The sequence below is a fragment of the Haliotis cracherodii genome, unplaced genomic scaffold (assembly GCF_022045235.1).
Source record: "Haliotis cracherodii isolate W230 unplaced genomic scaffold, xgHalCrac1.p SCAF_7, whole genome shotgun sequence".
NCBI classification, from domain to species: Eukaryota; Metazoa; Mollusca; class Gastropoda; order Lepetellida; family Haliotidae; genus Haliotis; species Haliotis cracherodii.
The window spans coordinates 53,690,170-53,717,514 of NW_027266330.1; the positions used below are offsets into that span (position 1 = coordinate 53,690,170).

The window sequence follows — 27,345 nt, forward strand, 5'->3', positions numbered from 1 at the left end:
ATTCAGAAACCACTCAAGTTACTGCTTTTACTTTTGTAATATGGACGATTCTATAACATATACTATTGTGACCACAGTGTGATGTAGGAACACGTCCTTGATTTCAATTATTGATCTATTTATAACATAATTTATGAAAAAAAATATTGTACAGACACAGTCACATTTGTGCATAAATGTGAATTGCCGCACAGAAAGGCGTGTGAATATTTGACAAGTACAAAATAACAAAATAATAATAACTGAATTATTACTGCTTTCAATTTATAGTGAAGAATTTAATGTGGGTTATTCATTTGGAATGGAACATGGAAATATACAAAAGATGATATTCAGTATGGTTCCCCAAAACAATATAAACTAAATCATATTCCGCATATATATCGCAATGCGTTTTAGAGCTAACCGAAAGCATTACCACAGTCAATGGGGTTTTACGAAATTGTGGACTGTTTATCCCAGTTCTGGTCGCTACAAGCTATACGTGTGTTGTACCCTTAAACCTACAATGGTCTTAAGGTATTCCCTGTATAATGGGATCCTGCCGGTGAAAACTACGACTTTTTCCGATGTTTCCAACATCGGCAATGTTCGGGTGATGTAATACCTAGTAAGAGTTATGCCCCTTATTGTAAACAATCATGGCGACTGACAGAGACAGCTGTGGTCGATTCAAAAAGAAAAAGGCCGGTAATCACATCAAAATATTAAAGTCGAACGTGCTCATCGACCACAACATGTTTGCTACAGTGATCCTTGCAAGGACGACGACTGTCCACTTTTTCGAAACAACTCGGCAAATACACAAGCAGAGATGGATGGAAAGAAGGGCGGAGAATCGTCGAGCTCGGGGAACTTCTCTCCAATCTCGTCGCTTGCAAGTACTGCAAATTGGGCCCTATTCCATTAACGTATGGGAATATTGTCGGTGAGAGGAGGAAAGGACTATTTGTACGTGAAATGGCAGAACGCGGAATGTGGGCAAATAAACATGGTTCCATACGGGAAGACACACAGGGAGAAGAAGCGGAAGTCAGGGATGCTATGTTTTGTTATCAACACAAAGCTTGGAACAGGTAAATTTTATTTTTGTTTTACATTTAATGATCAATAAAATGCTCTCATAAATTTTGGCATTCCGAGGATGTATAGCACAAATATTGTCCTGTTTTCGATCAGCTATTTCAGCGTAATGCCTTTCTTATTAATCATGTCACAATGATATCATATGTTTTATTAATGTCTTATGTTGGCAACGTTGTCTTGTTTTATCAACAAAAGGTAAGTACGTATATTAAGCTTTTTTTCCTGTATGGTTCAACATGGGACAAGGGTCAGACATTGCACTCTTGTAACAGTTGTCCTTGTGTCTTGGGGGTGGGGTGAAATTTAATGCAGTATTGCTCTCAGACCCGCCGGGTAGCGGGTGCGCGGAAGATATGCCCGATTTATGAAAAGTATTGATTTAATTTTTTACTGCCAACTACACATGTATATGAACAGGCACACATCCCTCCGTTATTCCGAAATGTTTTTTAGATGCATTCGTATAATTATATTGTGGCTAATATTTATTTACAGCTATGATCGATAGCGTGGGGGGACCAGACAGGGTGAATAATCTCCTTTCAACATTAAATATCAAACCCATCAACCAGAGATGTTTAAAAAGCATGGAACGGAGGGCTGGAGGCTATGTTGAAGCTGTTGCCAAAAAGTCGACTCAAGAGGCTGCAAATGATTCATTTAGAATGGAGATGGAGTAAGTTCTATACAATGTCATAACAATGTTTGTTTATGAAACTGGTCATTTGTGTTCAAACCAATTGTTAATAACACAAGGATACAATAAACATGGTGGATACTCTGAATCAAATGAATTCATTGTTTAATGACGACTGAGTGTGTAGATATTGTGGAAATCGTCAATTATAAACAAAGAATATCATCTCGTATTGGCGTCGGATATAAAAAAAACAACACTTTGAATTTGGAATTCCTCTTTCACTTTGTTGCTCCTGGTCTGCCTTTAACCCATCAGGTTTATTTCTTTGGTACAGAGACATTGCAGAAGATGAGAGTCGACAAGTTGCGAAGATCATGGGGGAGGTGATAGAAGATTTGGGAGTTTGTCCTCTACAAGACGCACCTCCTGAAAGTAGGTTTATTCTTTTCTATATATTTTAAGTATGTACATGTATAGCTTGTGTTGGCAAGTGGGAGATATGTTCAGATGGAAATAATATTATTTTGAAAATATTCCATTGTACATTGTATATGCAACTATTGTATATCATTTAGAAACAACAAGACACTTTTCCATAGGTTCAGTATTTCTGTGGGACATGGAAGATCAATCCATCAGATGGGACTGTAGAGTAAGTGGTTCCATGAGGGAAATTGTTTCAGCACATAAAAGCACCAATATTAATTCAGTTTGGTTCATTGCATTGGTGTGTGTTTGCAGCTTAAAGTTACACAGTTAAATCCCCCACCACAGAAGTTAAACAATAACTGATCGCAAACAAACATTTTGACAATACATGAAAACAATTTAGATTCCATTTTTAATTTTTCAGATTATTAATGTCATCCTATTCCTCTATTGTACCAGTAGTTGATGCTAGTTCTGATGATGAAAGTGGACATTCTGACAAACTCCTCAAGCATCTAATATTGAAAGTCCACCAGTCTCATCTTCAAACAGGTGAGAATTTTGAAAAAAATTCAAACACAAACAATAGTTTTATTTGATCATGTAGCCAAGTGCATGATTGAGAGTTTAACCAACTAGGCTTTAACCACTTTAACCACTTTATCTGCATTGTCTCAGCCCAGCCAGCTGTATATAGCTGTATATAGCCATCGACTTCGACTGCAGGTTAACCTGCAATGGTTCACTAGTGTAACATCCAGGCGGCGGAGGGTGGGGGGGACCTTATCCTATTAGCACCAAGAAAACCGGGTTTAATCACAGACCTTATTAGCTTTAGCTATATAAGGATGAAACTTTTAAAATGTAAATGCTGTATTTAATTCATTTTTTTGGATTTGGTTTGCCAGACATGAAAATTTATTGATGTGTATCAAAGTTTTCTTTTTATGTGTTTCAATGTAATCACTCCGTCAATGCTAGCCAGTCTTGATGCCGAAATTAAACAAATTCCTCAGGCCCCACACAAACAACCCGGCAAGAAGAAGATCTGAACATCTTAGAAGCGTGTGAGACTTGCATCCAGATTTCCATGCAAGACCACAAGTGGAATGTCTTGTGCAGTTGACACAGCCTGGCATAAAAGGGCATTTGACAGTCTTACATGTAAGTATTTTAAGAAATTTGAGGCATTATTTTGTTATTTTTACTTTACGCAACACTTTGGAATATTTCAACTTTATGACAGTGGCCAGTGTTGAGTGGTAGAAACGTGAGGAGAAAGACTATATGTTCCATCGTAGCACCTTAGTCCACTGGGCCAACGAGGCCCACCCTCACCTTTATTATGATGATTCTGTTTGCCTAAAAATATTATGACACACATGTGCCTCAGCAATTATATTTTAAACATGCAACCAAACGTTTTTCATGAGCAAGGCCAAATATGGAAAGAAGGTAGTTGAAGCACTAGTGGGTCACCGAACATGCGGCACATGCAAGTGGTGGATGAGGAATAGACCTGGACTACCAATCCGAAAGCACAGATGTTTTCCTAAATCACTTTGGTAGTGCTCGGTTAATGGAATGTAAAAGTGGGGTTCAAGGCATCAAGGAGCTTTCTGAGGGTAGAACTCCTGTTGATTACCTGGAAGGAGACGGTGATAATACCATGATTGCTCATATCAAATCAGACTTGAACATTACCATGAAAATACAGTTTGATAGAAATCACATGTGAAAAACATAGGGAAAAGCTTATATGCCTTGCAAGGAAAAAAGCTCAGTAAGAGTGTGATTATGCACATTCAGAAATGTCTCAAATATACATTCGCCAAAAACCAAGGGAACAAGGAAGGACTGGAGAAAAATCTCAAAGCGTTGATTTGTCATCAATTTGGAGATCACAGTTTATGTTTTCCCAGATTCTGTGGCTTCAGACGTCCATCATCAAATGAGAAGAATACTCATAAAAGTTTACCCTACAAAGCAGCTCTCAAAGATGATGAACTACAGTCAAAGCTGAAAAAACTGTTCGAGCCAGTTATTGCTAATGCTGAACAATATGCTGATTTAGGCTCCTGTCAACAGTGCGAACATGCAAATCACGAAGTCACATTGAGGGCACCAAAATCTTTATGGGAATTCAGAGTCCCTGGACTTTCGTGTTGCAGCAACAACAGCCTTCATTAATGAAGGACGACGCTATGTGTCTGAGGTATATATTCAACAGAAACTGGTTTTTATTGGTGTTTGTTTTGATTCTGATTAATTGAACTACTTACTAACATAGCATTATTTGCAAAAATGTGATTCAACTTTGCTTTTGTTTTCTTTTGATGCATGCTTTTTCATGTTTATTTTAAATGTTTTTGAATTTATGTTGGTTTTTCCTGTTTTTTTGTATTTGTAGACTTTCAAAGCAGGGTTACAGTTCCAGTGTTGTAAGTTTGTTTTGTATTTTTCAATGAAATACTTGTAACAAAAATAATGTTTTATAAAGCATTCATTTATATTGTAAAAAGAAATTGATAAAAGGATCTTAAGTAAAAGATGGTCAGAAAGAGAACAACAGCATACTATTTTGTTCAGGCTGTGTCAGCAACTCATCCTTCTATTTCAGGTCAACATGGCAGCAGGAATTTCTCCCGGGACATTTTCTGTAAAATATGCTGATAAGCAAATGAAGCGCAGAAAACGTGTACAACTAAAATCCCAATTACCCTCAACAAAAACAAGACGTGTTACCCTGAAGCAGGAACGTGTAGTCGCACAGGGTGCCAATGAAGCGTTAGAAGAGAACACTTATGAGTCAGGTATGGTTCATTTTCATTATTTTTACTTTACTCATTGTTATTTTGTCCAAATTCTATTTTGTATGCATAATTCCCTCATTTATTGACAAAAATATACTCAAAAACATTCCTTTAAGTATATGTGAACAAGTAATACCAATATCACACTGCAACATTACTTAATTTTCAAGGAAGAATAGTTTTCCTCTGCATCACATTACACATGGATTATTGCTGAGTGAGGCATTAAGCAAAACAAACAAACAAAACGCTTGTTTAAACTTTATTTTTGCCGACTTCCTCCGACTCCAAATAAATAGAAGAAAAAGTTTTACGTTTTATTACAGTAATTATTTCATATCACAGGTATTGGGCATACCACTAATGTAGATGTTGAGCAGTTACCTGAAGCAGTACCCCGTGGGAAATACGCGACTGTATCAGCTGGCAAAGAAGCTACGGTTATTACATTTGACTTGGAGACAACAGACCTAAGTAAGTTGGAATTGATTATTCATCTTTGAATGAACTTTTTGAATGATTACACATTTTTTACTTGTTGTGACAATAAGTCTGTGATTAGTAAAGCATCACCTAAATAAGCATCAAGTGATACATGTACTTATATATCATATTGTTTGTACTTGGATTTTAAAGCTTGAACTTTTTTTCAGTACGTGGAGGACAAATGCCACATATCACACAGATTGCAGCTTCAGATATGGAAACAGGAAAGGGATTCTCAACCTATGTACTTCCAAAAGTACCAATCTCAACTACAGCTCAACAGGTTACTGGTATCATAGTTAATAATACTGGTACAATGACGGTCAATGGGAAACAAGTCCAGCCTGAAACTGTTCAGTTTGCAGTTGACAAGTTTTGTAAATGGCTCAGTGGGTTTCCCAATGTATTCCTTGTAGCGCATAATGGAAGAAGATTTGATTTTCCTGTATTTTCATCTGCATTGATCAACATCCAGTGTGAAGCACAATTTTTCAACTGTGTATCAGGTATTATTGATAGCCTACCTGTCTTCATGAAGGCTTTTCCTGGACAATCGTCATACAACCAAGAAGACCTAGCCAAGACCTTTTGCACTCATCATATGAAGCACATAATGCCATAGAAGATGTAAAGGTCCTTGATAAGCTTGTATCTCACACAAAGATGAAACTTCAGGAACATGCTAGGTTCAGTTTCCTACCATCAGCAGTCCACAATCTACTTCTCTTCAACAAAGAAAAGGCCAAACATATCAAAACACTCCATCATCTCTTAGCCCAAGTTGTCCTGAAAATGTCAATTGCCGAGAAAATTGCAGGACTGAATCTGGGTCACCTGTGCCAAAAAAATTCAGCGTGATGGAGGAGATGGTCTTCGCAATACATCTACATATAATGACTCTGAGGGACAGCCACGTGTGACAGATGTAAAGAAAACCCTTGAGGATGTCATTCCGAAATTGGCCCTCTTTCTCAACAAGGACTAGACCAAGTTTACAATCTGATTTTGTGTAAGGGAGGGTTTGGTGACATGCATTTGATACATGTATTGTTCTCATTATAGTACACATATTCATTTTTATCCCCTCTGCATATAATGCGGTTGGATATTGTCATCATCTGATCTGTCTGTAGGTCCATATTTTCGGAGCATTACTTGGACACTGTGAGCTATGTTTTATCAAAATTTGGTTCAAGTATTAGAAGGTGATTAAGTGCTGTGTTTTGCTATTTAGGATTTTTTTTTGTTTTTAAATTTTGTTCCTTTTTTCACCGGAACAAGTTAGACTGAACAGAAACGGGGGGAGGTGTTGTTTCTGGAGCTGAATTCAAACACTGTTTGACATTTTTCATCTCTACTTTGTAGATGTATTCATCGGTGGATAAAGTGGTGCCTTTTGTTATTTTAAAACTATTATTATTTTTCTGTTTCCCTGGCAACAAGTTTTACTTTGACTCTGTTTATGGTGGTTTGTTGGTGCAGACCATATCTCTGAAACTAATGGGTAGTCTTGCTTAAAACTGTGCACATACAGAAGACCAGGTTGTCAACAGGTGCCTTTTTAGTTTTATATTTATTCTGTTTCCATGGCAACAAGTTTGATTTTGACTCATAGTGGTGTGTACCTGACACAGAAAGACAAAGTTCCAAATCCCAATTCCATTCTATTGTTTTGATAGCACAATAACTACTCTTTTATACAGACAGACACATTAAATAGAAACAGATGGTTTGTTCTTTCAAATTCTTTCCATCTTCTGATGGTTACGTTAGTCAGAAATAATTTCTGTTCAGATCTGACTGATAAACTTGATGTTGATGTATATGTGAAAATAGAAATGCTTGTCGACATGCTTTTGTTGTCTCTGGGTGCAGATGTTCATGACTGAGTTGATTTTGATACTTGGAATACATGATACTGTCTCTTTGAATTTTAGAGAAACACCTTATGTATATGTATGTACTACACAAATACACTCTTCTGCTCCCAATTTGTACATTGTAAACTGTGTATTCATGAGCACATCACATGCTTTCATTGTGCATGGTCACGTAATATAAATAATGTATTGTAAATAGTGTATTTGCCTATCTATCATCTTCGCTTTCAAATCTGTTAGAAATACAGAAATGTATTTATTCATTCGTATCTTTATTAGAAATGGCTCATTGAAATGTACATGGGTTTGAGATTTCAACTGTATAATTTTCCAGAAAATTACCACATCTTCACATTCTTGAGTAGTATTGCCATGTATTATCGTAAAGGACAATTTTTCGCAAGTTGAGAATACCCGGTACAGGGGGAAAATCCAAGTGCTTTATGAGAGATTTTCTTTATTTCAAGTAAATATATGTAATTATCAGATGTATTACTCATTTGTTCTTAAGGCTCATCCCCTGCTACAAAATTATAACATTCCAGGGTGAAATGACACACGTCGCTTGGTGGTTGTTTTTATGTGAACTGCTGCAGGCAAGGCCATTGTCAGAGGTCAAGGTCATTGTCAAGGTGGAAAAAAACCACAGGGAAATATTCATTGTATACACATCTTACCATCACTCATTATACTAAGTCACTATATTTAGTATTTTCGAGTTGTCGCGGCTTGGTTCTTTGTGGCATTATATTTGGTCAAACAGAAAAAAAAAAAAGGGGGGGGGGGGGTTGTTTTTAGGATTGTTTTATTTTATAGTCACTTCAGATGTTTTCAGAGAAGTGTTTTTATATCTGTGTGTCTTCTTTGTACTTCCAGAGCAATAAATACAATGTCTCAATTGAAAAGAGGCATGGAAAAAACAAGCATTTCAGAAGCCTAATTACAAGTTCACATGTTGAATGCCTCAATACACTACTTCTGCATTGAATTTACTGCTTTTATTTATAAACTTACATGATTTCCCTGCTGATGTATATCAATTATGAAATATCTATGACATAAATGCCAAGGTCATGATCATTTGAACATACATACCCCTGTTCCATGATTTCATATTTTGTAGAAAGTGGGGTGGGCATATACAATTTAATGAAACAGATTAACTGAACAGTGAATATTGATAAAACTTTAGAATTAAATCCCAGGAAGGATGTATATGATAATAAAGGAAAGTGTTTTATGATTTTCAAAACTGCCCATTATACAGGGAATACTTTAAGTCTACAATATTCATGAGTGGGCGTGGCTTGTGTATCTTCCGCCAAGCTGTTGATGTCTAACGAACGCATCCCTGTCTCGGCTGTCATTGGCGATACGATGTTTCCCTCACAATCTGCACATCAGGTATATAACACGGAGTTTATGTGTCTTTGAAGATTGTGCTGTACTGTATTCACGAGCCTCGACTTCGGACAGATCGAAAATTACGTGAATTTCAGAGTCAACCCAACTTGCCTTTCTCCGAAACATTCAGTGGTGCACCACAGTAGCTCTGATCGAAACATTGACATGTCTTTGCTATAACTTGCATACCAAACACAGTAAAAACCTCTTGTCATCAAGCTCCATACTTATTCACTACATCTTTCTCTACTTGTTATATGCAAGAACAAAGCAATCTCTGTGTGTGGCAAAAGCTGGTCAACTACAAGATGCAACAATATTTTTTTTATCAGAAACCCTGAAAAGATTCCAGGTAGTAGATTCACATGATGTCCCAGAAAAACAGTTATCATGGTTGTGATATACATATATTAAATAAAATCCAAATGTTGCCTAGAACAATGTATATTAATCAGACCCAGGGCTCAGGCAATTAGGACTTGCCAAACCATTCTAGACTTGAGTTGGCTCCCTTGCTCGATTTATTGTAATGTGTCTGAGAGACAGAGGTTCAGGAATGTGCAATCTTCTTTCTGAATAAAAATAACCATATGAACAGGTTCTGAGACACTTTCATTCATTCTGTACTGCTTAACTGCGGTCCTCAATATATAACAAAAATAAAGTAAAAAGTATGAAATTCAATTCCATGTATTAAAGTGACACAACTTTAATCTCCAAACAATATATGATATGATGCCCTATTTGTATAAAATCTGTTTGGAATTTATTTTTCAAATTCAATATACATCTATGAATTACCATTTGTCCAATATTAAAATCTGATAGAATACATGATCAGTAATGATATTTTCCATTATTCCAAATAATACAAGCTGAGCATCTCATTGGATGTGAGCACATGCTAGCAGTTTAATGTTACTCAGGGTGGAAGATCTGTCGAAAAGTATGAACAACATGAAATTAAAAAAACCCAGGTAAAATAGTTTCTTCTCTAGCAAGACATAACTGCATTGATCATGATCTGAAATTTTCATCAGAAATAAAAACAGATTTGTTGGTATAAATCATTGCAGAAGTCTTTACTGGAATTTTCTAAGTCTCAGGTAACTTGAAATGCTTTGACATAAATTTGGTCCTAGTCAAGATTTTTGTAAAGGTGCAATTTTTCCATCTAAGTTGTTATTATGACATTCACTCTCTCTCCCATTTCAGCAAAACTTGGTGGCTTACTTGGTGCATCAATGGAAATCCTTAAAGCTACAGAAGGTCGAAAGTCTACAATGATGGGGTGGCCCCTTCCTGGACCCCCCAGGCAGTCATGGGCTGATGCATAGGCCCCTCCTGATCCCTTTGACCATGCACAGCCCCATCTAGACTGAAAAAATTCATTCACTCTCTCTCCCATTTCAGCAAAAATGGGCGGCTTCCTCGGAGCGTCAATGCGACAGTCAGTGTGCACCTCAGAGGTTCTGCCAGCTTACCAGGTGAGCTTCAAACAGCCCAAGGCACCCTAGGGAACTGGTCAAAAATCAAATCCACCTTCTTTTTCTCTCTGTCTTTTTTTTAAAGGACTTTTGTAGACTTAAGACCTTCAGCAGGTTTAAGGGCAGCTACTGGATCCCTTTCAGCAAAAATGGGAGGCTTCCTCAGCATTAAGGTTAAATAGTTCAATTGTTATAAGTTATAAGTGTCAATGAAAATGCAATCTGTATATATTGGGGACATGATAAATGCACATAAAGTGTGTGTGTGTGTGTGTGTGTGTGTGTGTGTGTGTGTGTGTGTGTGTGTTTGGGGGGGGGGGGGGGGGGGTCTCATCTAAATATGGTCCTAACCTCAATCCCATACTACCCCATTATAAATTACCCATACCTAAGGTTGATAATTTAGGTCCTCTACCTCCCTCTCACACAGATACCTGTATATTTCCACCCCTTTATGTTTGTATGGTGCAGAATCAGATTCAGATTGTAGGTAATGGTAAAGTAAACTGGGTTTCCAAAATTAGACACATAATTGTGTCAGCAGGATTTGGTTTTATATGGGATCAACAGTGTGTTGCAAATATACCTTTGTTTATACAGGATTTTTTTGTGAGACTAAAATTATCGTACCAACAAGACTGGCATTCAGCTATACATGAAAGTTCGAAATCATATTATTATTCTTTGTATAAGCAAACATTTTGTGTTGAAATGTATATTACAAGGCTATCATGTGATAAATTTAGAAGAATTATGGCTCGTTGCAGATGTAGTTCTCATCATCTAAGAATTGAATCAGGTAGACATAATAAGGAACCTAGAGAAGAAAGAGGTTGTACTGTTTGTAAACATGATTATATCGAAGATGAGTATCACTTTGTTTTAATTTGTGATTGTTATCAAATTTGGAGGTCAGAATATATATCCCTGAATTATTATTAGTTCCCGACAAGACATAAGTACAATATTTTAATGTCATCCAACAACCCATTTACTGTTAAGAAACTAGCTATGCATATATTCTAAAAGCTATGAATCTAAGGCAAAGCCTGTTGGGATCTCCAACTCCCATCACCACACTGTAACCATTGTATCATGGGCCTATGGCCTACAATACATCTGAATAAAGTGTATAAGATCTCATTAATACAGAGAGCTGGCATGTTGGTGTATGTAGGATGCAACATTATGCAATCCACGGTACCAGGGTTTACAGTCACTGATCTGGTATTGTTCATTCCTCGTTTCTGTCAATCACAATGAATTAGCCAATGAAAACACTTGTTTCATTGAAAAGGCCAATGACCATTGCTTCCTGAAGTTAGTAGCTAAGAATATATGATTGTTGTATGTGGTTGTTTATGGAGTGTGAATGACTTTTCAACTGTGCCAGGTACTAGTCTGTATCAACAACCCATGTGTGTAACATTGAATCATATCTCCTTGTTATATTTCTGTGTTGGATTGGCGCTACAATTATCTGTCCTGATGACAGTTAAACATTGCAGGTTAGTAATATCATTGCTTTATGCATAAACCTTTCAGCATACCTTTTTAATGATTGACATATCAGGTAATTTGCAGTGATAATTGCCATGTATGATACTAACTTCCTCATATCAAATAATTCTTGTTTTGGTAATAATATATATTTTGAAAGTCTTGAAGAAAAGACCTCCAAACCTGAATATTTGCAGCACCATGTTCATAGGATAGAAATAAAATTTGGTTTCTCAATTTGGACCTGTATTCTTCATTTGTTAAAAAAATATGAAAGTATCATATTTTCCAATATTTCAAATTGTTTCTCTTTGAAGGATTTGTAGAACCATTTAGGGGATCACATTATGTAGAGAAATAATTGTCTTTTATTGTAAAAAAATAGTAATGAAAATGAAACTGTTCAAATACTAGCCCAAGTTTCTTTTCGGTACGATCTGTGGATGAAGGGGTTCTTTACTTTTTGTTGTTGTATCCAGCAAGTGATATCACTTGATTGATAGCGGTGTTAGAACCTACACTGATACGTCGCTCTTAATTGTAATAAAGAAGTTGTTCCTCCACAAATTCTTATCCTTACTCACTATACAGTTTATAAATTTTATGCATGTCATTATGTCATAAGAGTCAGTATTACACTAACAGTCAATATGTAGTCACACATAGTTATATAATAATGGATAGCAGGGGTAAATTAAACAACTGCATCATTTCTAGTTTGATATAACTTATCTTGGTACATCAAGATTGTATTAGGTTTACTGAACAGAGTGTTTTTTATAAATGAACAGTTGTGTAAAAACCAATATTAATAAGACTTGTATACTTCATACTGATATTTCCACACTGAAGAGAAGTACTGCCAGAGACAGTGGCAGGCTGGCGACCCAAGCCAATGATAAATGGGGATCACATTACGAGTGTTCTCCCTGTGTCTGGGCAAAAAACACAAAGCACACATATTCAACAATTGTCAACAATTTAGGCAAACTAGTTTCATCTAGTATCATTTTTTTGCAGATGAGATTCCTGAATATCTGTCAGAATGTCAGATGATTTGAGGAAACAGTCACAGTCCAGTACATCCCAACCAATGGCAAGTGTAAGTACCAATTAACACTATGAATTCATACAATGATATGTATATGTTACTTTTTTTAACTGTATATTTAGATCAAAGTTACTTTGATTAGGTACTTATGTTTACAAGTTGTACTTACATTTGATATCTAATGTTTTGGTCATTATTGTAAGATAGGATTTGTAGGTCCAGGATAAAATATATTCCTTTCCATTTTGTAAGGCCTTGTAAAGATTACTGTCAGTACATCATTTACTTCAGTTCCCACCGGTTTGTTTGTTCAATATTATTAGAACTGACATGCAATGTAACTAAAACAAGTAATGCAAAGAGCATGGTGGAACCCGGCCTTTATTTCTTAGTCGGAAGAAAAGTGATAAGTTAATTGTAAACCTGTAAGCAAAGCCTAAATGCTATTGGTCAATATTTCTAATTTTAAGAGATGTTTGACTATATTATTACTCTAGTTCCCTCGACCAGAAATTGGATAACACCTATAAACTCAACAAATAACGAAATCTTAAGTTATTCTATTGGCTGCCGATAGTAAATCCCATTTCTAACTTGTGAGCAGAATTAGTTAGTCAGATGATATATTGTTTAATGACAAAACTTATCTAGAACTCTATGGTTACGCTAACAAGTCACTAATGTTCGAATTTCTTTTCATATGGTTGAATAAAGATATATAACTTAAGTCAACATCAGTGTATGCATGACCAGATCGTTTAATTCATGTATCTAAATACGTTTTGCAAGTGCTGTGGTAAAAAAAATCCCAATCGGACATTTTGTATCTCTTGAGACCTACAGGTCGGGTAATAGTGGGGTTGGTCCCCAGGTAGTAAATTTGGACTCGTCCAAGCCCTAGAATTTATGTACAATTATTTGAGAGAGATGGTTTGATGTTTGTGTATGTTGGATTTGGCCATGTAATGACCATTGGAATAATAAAGAGACGCGACATTTCTACTCTATCATACACCTCAGTCTTATGATACTATCCTGGAAGCAGGGTTCTGCTCATGACAGTAGATCATGAAGACTGCACTAACTCTATGCATGTCTGCCAAGGGAAGCGTGGGAAAGTGTTGCTTTCTGAAAGTTGTTGATGTGTAATTTTATATATGCGCAGAATGTCTGATGTGTGATTTTATGCTATACATTTTCATATTGTTATGTGACAGTTTAGTTGCCTAAAAGAAACCCCCATCATCAGTTGGTGTGTCTGTGACCTGTAATAATAATGTCTCACATTTTTACATATTTTATTTCTTTGGACCATTTTCTGAAACGATTATTTACTGGTAAATAACATGGACACTTAATACGGACATGGAAGGTAATACAAGTGGTTGTATGAAAGTAACTATTAAACAAGATAGTTTATTTATAGTCATGTAACAGTGTTTATTTTTTAATGACTACTACACAAAGATTAATTACTTGGGGGATTATTCTTCACCAGATTTTTTTCAAAATGTTTCTGGGGAGTTGTTTTGGTAAAATGTCCATGTCACAAGACAAACACAATTGTGATTACGCTTTCCAAGTAGGGGGTATTCATGCATTTATCAAAATTGTATATGCCTTCTTTATTATGGGTACTTGCTTGGTTTAGGCTTTGGTTAAACTTATTAAAGTTTTAGGTCAGTCTTCTGATATTTGCAAAACACATTTTAATTACTGTATAGGGCATGGTTTTCTCATGGTTTGCTACATTAAATGTTAGTGCTATAAATGTCAATGTTCAAGGTGACATTTGAGCTTATTGTGATACATGGTTGCATTAACTGTATTACTTGTGTAATCCAGAGACTGGGTGATGACAAAGAAAGTGTGATGGTTTGGACTTGAGATACATGGTAGTTTTTTAAGACATTTTGAAGAAATGGAAATGTTTCTGATTTTGCAAGTATTTTTAAACATTTGCTAGTTACATTGGTTTGCATTCTAGAAACATTTTATTCCCATGAAAATTATGTTTATAATGGTCTTTGTCATATATATGTAACCTCCAGGTTTATGTTCATTCAATGTTAAGGAGCCAATGGCTATAATTATTCATCTGGCATTTCTTGTGTGTTAGATTATTTTGCTGACTTATTTCAACAGACATAAAAATATATTTGTGTCTACCAAATTAAGAGCTTGAATACCACATATGATTATATTTAGCATAACAATCATTTAGTCTACCTTGTTGCAATATGGGTTAGAACAGGACCCCAGCAATCTATTCTTGTGATAACAGGCGACTAAAAAGATCTGGTTGTCAGATTTGGTGACTTTATTGATTGTTCATCATCGTACCCGATGGTGTGGATCGTTGCTCATAATAGGAATGACTGATTTGTCTGGTCTGAATTTGCATACAGGTGGCTGGAACATGGCTGAATGCAGCATTAAACAAGAGTGAACAAAATATATAAAATATATGATCATGTAGTATGCAAATGTTGTTGTTAGCTAACACTTTCTTATATGTTTGTTTGTTTGTTTCTTATGTGCCTCAGATTTGTCATCAATAATATACAAAGGTTGTTTTGTATTTTTTTAATAAAACATCTTCAATGAACTTCATTTCTTTTGTCATGTGAAGTGAATACACCAACACCTAACCCCCAGGAGGTGATGCTTGTCTACAATCTGACTTCTCGGACAATGTCCACCTTGACAAATGTACCTTGAACAGCTTATGTATGTTCAGCTACATACACTTCATTCTTGTATTAAGTTATCATTGCATGAATGTCCAATTGTGTGTCACAAACTAAAAGCCAATGTGAAGCTTACATTATTTTTCACTACACAAACATTATTTAGTTCCTACATAGGAGTATCCTCTTCTTTCTTCAGATTTGAACACACAATTTAACAGCAGACAAAATGCATGTATAATCTGATGTCAAGAACATGTTCTATTCATGGTAATACATGTGCTTCACAGCCAATGTACATATGTGAGTGTAAAACTAATAATATACACAGATGTAGGGCACTGGTCCTGCTGACTGGTACCCAGCATTAGCTTGTGACACCACCCCGACAACATGCAAACATGTACACTTGGTGCCCTCTACAGTACATTTGTACTGTTTGTATATATAATCTGTACAATGAAACTCTTGAAACTGCTCGAAGCAGTCTCTCCGTCCATTACACCAGCAACCCAGCGTTCACATTCCCTCTCCCCAGAAACGAAGTTACTCCTGACTTTGAGATATTTAAGCAAGGGTGTTTTTTCGTTGAGTTGGGCGACCTTCACGGGACTGTGAAGTCAAGTGTGTCCCGGGTGTTTCACCTGACTGTAGACGCCATTTGCAACTCTATCAATAATATCCGTTTTGATCTTGACAATTTACGTAACGTGAAGCACTATTTTTATCGACTTGCCGAACTTGCAGGATTCCCCCGTGTCATCGGAACAATAGACGGGACACTTGTGCCGATCAGGAGGCCCCCTGCCGATGAGGAAGCAGCATACGTGTGCCGAAAGGGCTTCCATTCCATTAATGTGCAAGCCATTTGCGATGCAAACATGAGGTAATTTATTCCCCATACCAGAGAAAAAAAGAACACGCAAATGTATCAGAATAAAGATAAATGTCTGAGCCAATTTCTACTAATTTACTTCCTGCTTACATTAGATACGACCTTGGCATTGTACCCCTTAGTAGACACGCCCATGATATCTATAAGCCAATAGAGAGGCGGTCGGGTAGCCTTGTGGATAAAGCGTTCGCTCGTCTCGCCGAAGACCTGGGTCGATTCCTGACATGGGTACAATGTGTGAAGCCCATTTCTGGTGTCCCTCGCCGTGATTTTGCTGGAATATTGCTAAAAGCGGCGTAAAACCATACTCACTCACTCACTCACTCACTCACTCACTATAAGCGAGGTACGTTTTGGGTTACTTAAGGATATCACACATGTAAAAGTCATACTTTGTTGTGTAAAACACTTATTTATAATAACCAAAAGTCATATGATTCAATTCAGTGTCGCAATGTTACACATCAAATCAATATAAAAAGGATGTAACTTCTTGTCCATAGTATAAACCCTTCATAATGTCTGTTTGTTGAAAACTTGTCATCTGGGTTTTGTTCTTACTATTTTCAGATTTACTAATATTGTTACAAAATGGCCAGGCTCAGACCATGATGCATCAATTCTAACCAACAGCTCCATCGGAGACCAGTTTAATAGGAATTGCCCTGATGGATTTCTTCTTGGAGACTCTGGGTAAATATTTGCAATAATATTTTTGGTATATTATACAATTGAACTTTTTTTAAAAATATAAATCTGTTATTCAAATGAGTTTGACTGAACTTAAAAAAGCCTTTAACATACATCACAATATCTTCAGCTGATTGAAGCAGTGATTGTGAAAAGTAGTTTTGGCCTAGGTCACCTTATCCACAATGTGAGTAATATGTTTGGATAATGTTAGTTATGGATGCAGACCATGGCTCCTAACACCTGTACTTGACCCAAAAACAAGACACGAAGAGCGTTACAACTCTTCACACTGCCGAACAAGAAACACCATTGAGAGAGCATTTGGAGTTCTAAAGCCTAGGTTCAGGTTGCAAAAATATTCATAAATTGAATTTAATAAGCAGTTGTGAATTCGAATAAGTTCATGTATACTTTTGGCTATTTAAATGTTTTGATAATTTTAAATTTATTGATGATAAAGTTGAAGATTCAGATGTAGTGTTTTCAGTATAAATTTCTGCTCGGTTCATCATAAATAAATTAATTTCAAGTAATTCAGAAACTAAACTAAAATTTCACATGCCTTTCTTCAACGTTGTTAAAAATATCTGTTTCATGTATAACAGGTGTCTTCACAAATCTACGGGGTGCTTCCCATTTTCAACCAGCAAGAACTGTAAAGTGATCATGGCTGCATTTAAGCTGCATAATTTCTGCATGGATCAGAAAGTGCCATTACCACAACTGCTGGAAGAAGACCAGAAATCCCACGTCCTCTACCAGGGCAATGTTCAAGATGGACATCAGGCCAGAGCTCAGCTGATTGCTCATTATTTCTCACACTCTTGAACTGTCTCTGAGTCATAATTTTTAAGAACATAACAATAATGACAGGAACAAGTGTATATTCTGGATGTAAATGATTTAATACAACTGTACTTGTGTCCTCGTGCAATTACAATTTTCTTTCATAATTAAACAGATGTTTTATTTTAATATATGAATACTGTCCATGCATTATTGTTTAAATGTAATGTCTAACACTCTTACAATACAACTGATATAACATCTATGTTTTGCTTTGAACATATTTTACTGACATGTTTGGTCAACGGGATTGGGCAAAAGTTATCCAACTTGGGTGGCCCTATCCCTACTCTATAATGTACAGACATTGAGTATACATATATATACACAAATACATACACACATACATATACATACGTATACAGAAATACATACATATACACATAATCGTACATACTCATACATACATACACATACTCATATACATATGCACATATTACATTTATGGTAACAAAGAGAAATATATTTACACAAGAACATAAACATCATTATTCAATTCGACTTTCCGAAAAGTGTTGTTATCTCCCTTTGCAAAGAAAATTAGAGTGATGTCCCCTTTTCACGTTCACTTCCAAGCTCCTCACAGCGATAGTACGTTCCCGGAGCTCTCTATATATTATGTTACCGAGAGTGTAACGAAGGTGTCACGCGCTGGGAAGGAGCTTGGTTCACTTCCGCCGAGTAAACCTTCAAAATGGCGGCAAATAACAATATTGACGTTGATGATGAATTCCATCAAATGACAGTTACAGAATTGCGTGAAAACCTACGGGAACGAAATCAAAAGGTGACTGTGGTAAGAGCACACGTTTTAGCGCGAGCAAGAGGGGCGAAGGCACTTCGTTTGGATGCAACGACCTTAGTACAACCCAGTAAAGTCGTTATATCTATGCAACGGAAGCTCGTCACACCCAGCGGATATCGAATGCCAGACCCCACTACATTAATGATTGGATGGAACGATGCAGTTGAATCATTGCCGGAATTCTCAGAGAAGGAAATTTACAATTATATGGTACTTAGCAACCATAGGACTTCAGACACGAAACCCATGATGGCTAAACGACAAATGAAGGCAGTGGTGTTTTACCAAGAAAGACATGTTCACGGCGTAGCTCTACACAACATCCATCACGACTGTGACCATATGTTTGTCAGATGCCGTGGCATACCATCACTACCAACAGCGGATCCTAAGGAAAGCCCCGATCACGAAGTTTGGGCAAGTCTCTCAAAAGTAACAGGTCGTGTTCATTCAGCAAATTGTACTTGTGCAGCTGGGTATGTAGACTTTGCATTTATATAACTACAGTCGTGTCGTCTATATCTAGATCGCTGTTTTTTACAAACAAAACGTTTAAAAACCTTTTCAAAGAAAATATGTTCCAAATATTAAGTTTGATCAAAAGATATGTAAATTATTAATTCCAAATACCAGCAAAGTAATTGATACATTATAAAATCTCTTCCTTTGTGGGACCTCTCATTTACTTTTGTTAATTTAAATAAATAAACAGATTATTGATATTGTTGCTTATTAATATGTGACATCTTTAGCTGATTACATTAAAAATAATTATTATTTAGGGTGAAATAGAGGAAACATGACTGTGTCATTTTATATGCATTTGATTGTTATTTCATAATATTAAAGCTAGAGTCCAAATAATATTAATATATATAACTAATTTTGTTTTTGCAGTGCCGGGGAGGCTTGTAATCATGTATCAGCCCTGCTTCATGCCCTTGCAGACATTAGTCAGAAGAAAAAGGATGGTTTGCTTTCATGCACATCAGTTGAGTGCAAGTGGAAAATTCCCAGAAAAAGGAAGTTGGATCCAATGAAATCGGATGACTTGAACCTGATGTCAAGTGGCAGGAAGAGTCAACAAAAAGGTACTGGGACTACACAAGGTACTGTCAGAATACAGAATGGAACAATCAACAAAAGATCAATGTGTCCCAACAGCAACATGCCACAGACAACAATAAATCTCACAAGATTTAATAAGAAGCTAAGTGGTCATGAAACAAAAAGTAAATGTGGATATGTTGTTAATACAACTACTGTTACTCAAGCTCCTGAACCTATGCCAGAACTTCCAAAAATACCATGCATTGATCGTTGTATTCCTGACTATGTTGATATTAAATCGCCAACCTGTCAAACTACCTTTCAAAATTATTTTGATTCCATGAAAGTGTCAGAAAAGGATGTGAGGTCAATAGAGAGACTGACAAGAGGACAACATAAAACAAAGTTTTGGAAGGAAGCCAGATTGGAAAGGATAACAAGTTCACAGTTTGGCAAAGTTTTTATCCGACAGACATCTACAGCTCCAGATAGACTTGTATGTGACCTAATGGGATATCGGGGCGAATTTGGTAACAGACATACCAGATGGGGACTTTCACATGAATCGGCAGCAAGGCGGCAGTATATCAACAAAATGGCAGGTCTTCATCCACAGTTGTCTCAGTGTGGACTAATTGTGAATACAGACTACCCTTACCTAAATGTCCATCTGTTTTCAGAGATCTAACACCAGAAGAGGCTGCATCAAATACAAATTTCTTCTGCCATATTGTCGACAATAATGTGACTCTAAAAGAAAACCATGCATACTACTTTCAAGTACAAGGACAGATGGCCTTGACCAAAAGAAATTGGTGTGATTTGGTGGTGTGGACTCTCAAAGGGATATCTATTGAAAGGATTACATTTGACGAGAAAAAGTGGCATCAGATGGTCACAAGGCTTCGCAGTTTCTATCTGTCAGCCATTATTCCTGAAAAATATACCCTACGTGTCCAGCGAGGTGTTTCACTGTATTAGATTGACCGTTGTGCTACCATCTTACCAGTTGTTTTACCCTATGCTCACTCAGTCAATTCAATTCAATGTTTCACTCAATACCATATCATATCTTTCTTTGATAGTCATAGATACTTACCATTCAGTGGGTGAATTGTTACTTAACGCCGCATTCACGGCGACTGACCATTCAGATAGTATGTCGCTTAGACATAGGATATCTTCTTCTCCTTGTAATTTCTTGAACCATTCTATTAAGCCATAACATATCATAACATATTTTCTGTAACGTCTTGAAATGACAACATGGACAACATGATTAAGGAAAATCATCAAGCGTTTATTTATTTCATTTTTAGTAATTATTACAAAAATTAGAACCATGGGACTATGATCCTGCTGTCACAGCTAAAACATGAAATTGTTTATCTACCTATATGAAGAGTCAGGATTTTTATATCGATGCTTTGATTCAATAAGTAAAACAAAAATAGACAACCAGTAGGTGGTCATGTCAATAGTCATATTGGACAAAAATAGACTTATTTGGCTCAATGTTTTCAATACAAAATTGTTATCATGATACCATGATTATTAAGTTTAAATATAGCAGAAAATATCATGTGACCATTCACATCTGGAGCTGCAATAAGATTATGCTAATCCTACTAATTACAGAGCAAGCAAGGAACTGTAATCAAAGAAGTAATTGTCATCAATTTCTTGGTCATGAGGATAAAGAGGGGGAAGCAGAGTAGTCAAATTCTTGACACATTCCATGTGCCTTTCAACATGGATTCTCAAGTTCGCTATTCTCCTAGTTTGTTCAATTTCTACAGCAGTCAGCTGTTTTCTCTTATGTTTCTTTGGTGGAATTATTAGGAGTATACCTTTTGGTGTTGTCAAGTCTGAGATTGTAAATCCCTTATCCGCCATGATTGCATCACCTACATCACACAAATCTAAAAGTCCTGATTCTACTGTTAGTTGCCGGTCACTCATAGCTCCTGACCACAAGTCAGAGACAAAGCTAACAACACCATTTGGAGTGACACCACCAAGCGCTTTAAATGTTATGTGACTTTTATAATGACTGTACATTTGTGACTGTTTACCAATAGAGTAAGGTTTTTCTGTAAATAATTCTGTACAATCTATAACAACCCTTGTATTTGGATACAGATCTTTAAAACCTTGAGGCATAGTTGTATTAATAGTATCCATTGATGGCCAGACAACTAGGAAGGATAAATTGTTGTACAAAATATCAATCCAGCTATTAATGACATCAGCACAGCAGCTTCTGGAAATATGAAATCGCTTTGATAAATCAACAACTATGAGTCCAAGTCTAAGACGCATCAACACTAGAAAGAACTCGTCTATCAAAGACAAAGATTTAGTGCGTCCGATATTGGATGTTGGATAGTCCGTCATGAACCTCAGAAAACTTGTCAAATAAATATGAAAAGTTTTCTGTATCCACAAGACCTGTGTAATAGGTTACCAATTCTGAATCATTCTTCACATAAAAAAATGTTAAATCAGGAAGTTTGACTTGAGTGGCTTGATTGCGAAAGACTTTTTTATTTTCAGACTCAGTCTGAGTCATTGCACAGGATGTTTTCACAGGATTCAAACACTGGAACATTACATCATCAGTTTGTGTAGACATGCTTCTAACTTCCACCATTTCTGTTTGCGATGATCCATATCTTATGCAACTGATGTCGTCTTCACACACAGCCTCACAGTAGTCATGCAGCATAATTGATGCAACGCCATAGGAACTGTCAAAATAATAAATAGCTTTTCATCACATTATCTGCATAGTCACTTTGGGAGATTCAGGGTCACAGGCCTGCTTGAATGGGCTTTCATTTGGCTTAGGGGTGTCAACAAAGTCAGCATCAGACACCTGCAACAAATTATCAACAGACACTGAGACATTTTTTTCTATTTATTCAAACAAATAAGATGAAAGAGAGGATACATAGAATTTTAAAATCAACACAACTTGAAACGTTTTTGTTTGTTTTTTTCATTTCAAGTTTTAATCATAGCACTTTTTCACAATCACATAACATTCACAAACGATAAAACACATTAAATACACCAACAATAGCATAAATTGAGGGCCCCAATTGGAGTGGGGTCACAAGACTTTTGGGACATTACTCAGTAGGCAATAATTTTCCAGTTAGGCAAGTTAAAAAGTGAACAGATTTTCAAATGTACCCAGTACAATGTGTCAAGGTTACATGACTGGTACTTACTTGTTCATGCACAGTATCAATATACATAGTATGTTAAGTTATGCATGCATGTACCTATCTTCCTGCATGGTATACATCAGGAATGTAATACATTACATATTTCTGTAGTTTCTAAATATTATATAAAGTGCAACATCAATTATTATTTCAGTGAACATGTCCAAATAACATCACAATTAATATTCTTTATATTTCTACTGAGGTAATTTGTTGTTAGAAAACAAGCAACAATTATAACGATAATGATGATATTAAAAATATGACATTGCATCACAAAATAACAATACACGCAGTTAATAATGATTCTGGGTGTATTTGCTTTTGCCCGGAATCAAACCGATGTCTAAAGACTACCATTCAAAAGCTTCATTACATCTTATTTCAATATTAAAAATATACACTTTGTTATTATGCACATTAAAGTATGAACCCGTCATACTTTTGATGAAAAAATAAATGTGTGAACCCATCACACTTGAAGAAATAATATATGTGTGAACCCATCACACTTGCTGAAATAAAAAAAAATGTGTGAACCCATCACACTTGTTGAAATAGAAAATGTATGCAAATCTAAATGGGCACTCACTGTAATTTATGGATGATGAACCTGATACTCCTCAGTACTGATTCAGCCATCTGAGGGTGCTGGGCTCAATCAATATTTTAAGGTGTTTTGCAAATATCTTCCTCATACTTTAGTCTTACTTGGCGTCTTTCAAGTATCATATATTTTTAGAATGTCAAATGATATGGATATACATAATACATCATAAGTACCATTACTCTACTACAGTAGTATATTGAATATCAGATAATATAGGGGAACATATGTAGCATCTAGAGAAGATAGCCACAGTTTTATGTTAGGTACGTTTGTTGGACTTACTTGATGTCATTCCACTTCTTTCGAACATCGGTTGCTGATCGGCTACTTGCTGTATTTGCATTGATCCTGTAAATGATAGTCGATGTTGGAATTATGGAAGCGCAGGGTCTTTATGTTATATTTTACAGACTGGACAAAATGCAGTTACATTAGTTATAGTTTTTGTTGTACTAAGGCATAGAGGTTATTTTCTAGGTTTTGCTATTATTTCCAACTTACCTGAATTGAATATTAAATCGAATATATTCGAATATATATAAGGTATGGTGCATGTTGGAGTACGTATGTTGACTTTCTATTATATCAGATAACATTCTGACAGCTCACTTACTTTTTAGCGATGTCTTCCCATATGCTGCCTTTCAGCTTATATTGGTGACGGTAGAGCTGAATGAAGAATTCAGTGTCGTGTGGTGAACAGCCACCTCATCAACAAGGATAGCGATCTCGCTTGATGCGTTTGATGCTGACAGAGGTCTGTGATTCGGCCATATTTCGACAATGCGTCGTCAGCTAAACACAAGCTCCTCACAGCGATAGTACGTTCCCGGAGCTCTCTATATGTTACCGAGAGTGTAACGAAGGTGTCACGCGCTGGGAAGGAGCTTGAGCTAAACATGACAAAGGGAGGCCACTCTCAGGGAAACTTTTGTATCTTCATGGCTGAAGATTCCGATCTTTGTTAAGATCGGCTACTTAAGAACTTGCAAAGTTACAATCGCCCTAAGTCGCTTTGTGTAACGGGCGTAAACTTTAGCTAAGACGATTTTATAATCGATGTATGTCTCTGAGATTGATTGTAGTTATGATCGCTTTGTTGAACAAGACCCAGGGCCCACTTGCACAAAGCGATCTTAGCGCTAAGATGATCGTAACTCCCATACTTTAACATAGGCTTACAATAGTCGTAGCGCTAAGATTGCTTTGTGCAAGTGGGCCCTCGATTAGAATTTGAAATTTTGAATTTAATGTTAAACTGGATATTTAGAAGATTATCGTGTCCATATTTAGCCCATCCAAAGACACCATAACTGAAAACGCTGAAGGAAGCAGGGAGTGCATGAGAAGTAGTTGGTATGGAACTTGATATATACGTTGCTATACGGGAGTTATGACACACTGCTAACGAGAAGGAATATTTCCTATTTTAATGCCCAATTCCCAGTATTTATTTTCCATGAGACAATGGTAAAGTGGAAGGTGATACTGAGAATAAAATTCCTTAAAAAAACGCACTTGCTTACAAAATACGCGAACGTTTAACAAACATTTTGAGATATTTCCTCTTACTTTTGCATAAAATAATGAGAGTTTACAGATTGATAAAGAAGGAAAGTTTCTTCAGGTTATGCTGTACGGCAAACAATGCAGTCTCATTGCACGCTGTGTGCTGTCACAACACGGCAGAAGTACGATGCACTTCCGGGTTCAGGTGAGGAGCAGTGCGTACGAAATAAGTGTCATGTGCATACATAAGCCACGCCCACTCATGAATATTGTAGACTTAAGAACATTGTAGGTTTAAAGGGGCACTGATCTAACGCAATTCCCCGGACTGGCTGTTGCCTTTGTTAATGTTTTTTCCCAGTGAGTACCCGGATGATACGCAACGCAACTGAGCGTGACCAGAGACTGGGCTACCGTCTGCAAGGACAGCTAAATAAACTTGGAGGCTGGAGGCAATATTTGTTTTACGCATTTTTGAACACTGATTGGTTAACTGTGATCTATAAAGATTTCGACAAAGGGCGCATGTTAATTGATTTCTTCAGCCTGAACAAACAGACAAAAAGAACGGGGGAGCTTATCGGATGTCGTCATTTGGAAATACCCCAGATGGTTATAGTTTAATAGTAACAAGCGTACAGTCGACGAAGTCATCTATATCCCCCGCCATTTTAACACGTTATGGTCCTAAACCAGGTAACTGACCCAACATTTCTCTCAGGCAATGTCAAAATAGCTGCAATGGAAATTCTAAAATAAACATTTATAAAACTCCTTAATATCATATGGCACCAGTTCAGTATGTGCTTTATATATAGACATGCAATGTTTGACAAGGAAATATTTAACAGTTTATTTGTTATACTCCATAAGTGAACCCACCCTATATTAAAACTTAAATCCAACTTATTGCAATGGAAACATAAAAAATACAAATCTTAAATTCCTAAATAGCAAAAGGCAGTTCAGAATGTGTCTGGTGAACATGCATAGTTTTGTTAGAAAGTATTGAATGGGTTTTGAGTTATGCTTCAGAAACAAACACTACCCAATAGAACCAAAGTCCAACTTGTTGCAATGGAAACGTAAAAAATAAAAATTTATAAAATTCCTAAATAGCAAAAGGCACCAGTTCAGTATGAGCCTAGTACACATGCAAAGTTTTGTAAGATAGTATTTAATGGGTTATTTATTTACGCTCCGGAAACGAACATCACCCTTATAGAACCTAAGTCCAACTTGTTGCCATGGAAACGTAAAAAATAAAAAATTATAAAATTCCTTAATAGCAAAAGGCACCAGTTCAGCATGAGTCTGATAGACATGCAAAGTTTCGTAGAGAAATATTTAACGGTTTCTGAGTTATGCTCCGGAAACGATTTCGGGACGCACACACGCACACACACACACACACACGCACATACACACGGACGGAACGCATTTCTATATCCCCCGCCAACTTCGCTGAGGCGGGGAATGATAAAAAGAATCCATGCAGTGAAAGCATTTTCGGATTTCGGATTGCGTCGATAATACGATTACTACTCCCTTGTTGTCATCCACGTTTTCTGGTATAACCCTACACTTGTGTATTTGTCGTCATTCACTTGATGCTCAGTTAATGAATTTATTACAGGTACAATTAGTGGTAGCTGCACTTAGATTACCTGACAAAGATTCCCATTTGGTATTTATTGTGTCTGGTGTAATTATTCAATCTAAATCCAGGTTGGAAGTGAGGTGAAATGTGTGTTATGTAATATGCACGTGGCAGCCCAGCAAGAGATGAATGATCAGTTGATTTACTTTTTTAGGTAAATCAAAAGATCGTTCCTTGTCATCAAAGGATTAACAGAAAATACGTTGATTGATTAATCACTGTTATCTTGCACAGTGGATATGTCAAAAGTGAGTGTTTACATGTCTAGGTTTACTAAAACAAAGAGAATACACTCATATCATGTTTTCCTTCATTTGCTGTAGCATTGAACCGATTCGTTCTTGTTCCTCTTCGTCTTGGTTGGGAAATTCTTCAATGCGCGATAGACGTTGTTTTCACAAGTCTTTTCCTTTGTAAGCGTGTATATATTACCGTCAATTTGTAAAATGTGATTCTCTCAGGCAATTTATAAAATGTGTAAATATTTCAGTCATTTTGACTGAAAAATCTGTCCAGATTGACTAAAATTGATTAAGACGATCAAAAGGGTCTAAAAACATCACAACATATTACTATGT

The 27,345-nt window shown here is 36.4% G+C and overlaps 1 protein-coding gene and 3 pseudogenes across 1 annotated transcript; 3 read left to right on the forward strand and 1 right to left on the reverse strand.

The window, feature by feature from the left end:
- Positions 1 to 641: 641 nt before the first annotated feature.
- Positions 642 to 6,439, forward strand: LOC139448193 (uncharacterized; annotated as a pseudogene).
- Positions 6,440 to 10,156: 3,717 nt separating this feature from the next.
- LOC139448998 (putative nuclease HARBI1) lies at positions 10,157 to 17,882 on the forward strand. The gene is made up of 5 exons (XM_071230487.1): positions 10,157 to 10,225; positions 16,183 to 16,352; positions 16,932 to 17,054; positions 17,266 to 17,400; positions 17,660 to 17,882. The coding sequence occupies exons 1-5, from the start codon at positions 10,157 to 10,159 to the stop codon at positions 17,880 to 17,882; spliced, it is 720 nt and encodes a 239-aa protein (XP_071086588.1).
- A 712-nt stretch (positions 17,883 to 18,594) lies between these two features.
- On the forward strand, positions 18,595 to 20,736 carry LOC139448401 (uncharacterized; annotated as a pseudogene).
- Positions 20,737 to 21,419: 683 nt separating this feature from the next.
- Positions 21,420 to 23,018, reverse strand: LOC139448999 (uncharacterized; annotated as a pseudogene).
- Positions 23,019 to 27,345: the final 4,327 nt, after the last annotated feature.

What these genes read in the sequence shown, in the direction of transcription:
- LOC139448998 (XM_071230487.1), top strand. Translation starts at nt 10,157, where the DNA reads ATGGGCGGCTTCCTCGGAGCGTCAATGCGACAGTCAGTGTGCACCTCA. An exon ending in AGGTTCTGCCAGCTTACCAG is followed by an intron (nt 10,226 to 16,182) that starts GTGAGCTTCAAA and finishes CGTAACGTGAAG; the next exon opens with CACTATTTTTATCGACTTGC. An exon ending in GTTCTAAAGCCTAGGTTCAG is followed by an intron (nt 17,401 to 17,659) that starts GTTGCAAAAATA and finishes CATGTATAACAG; the next exon opens with GTGTCTTCACAAATCTACGG.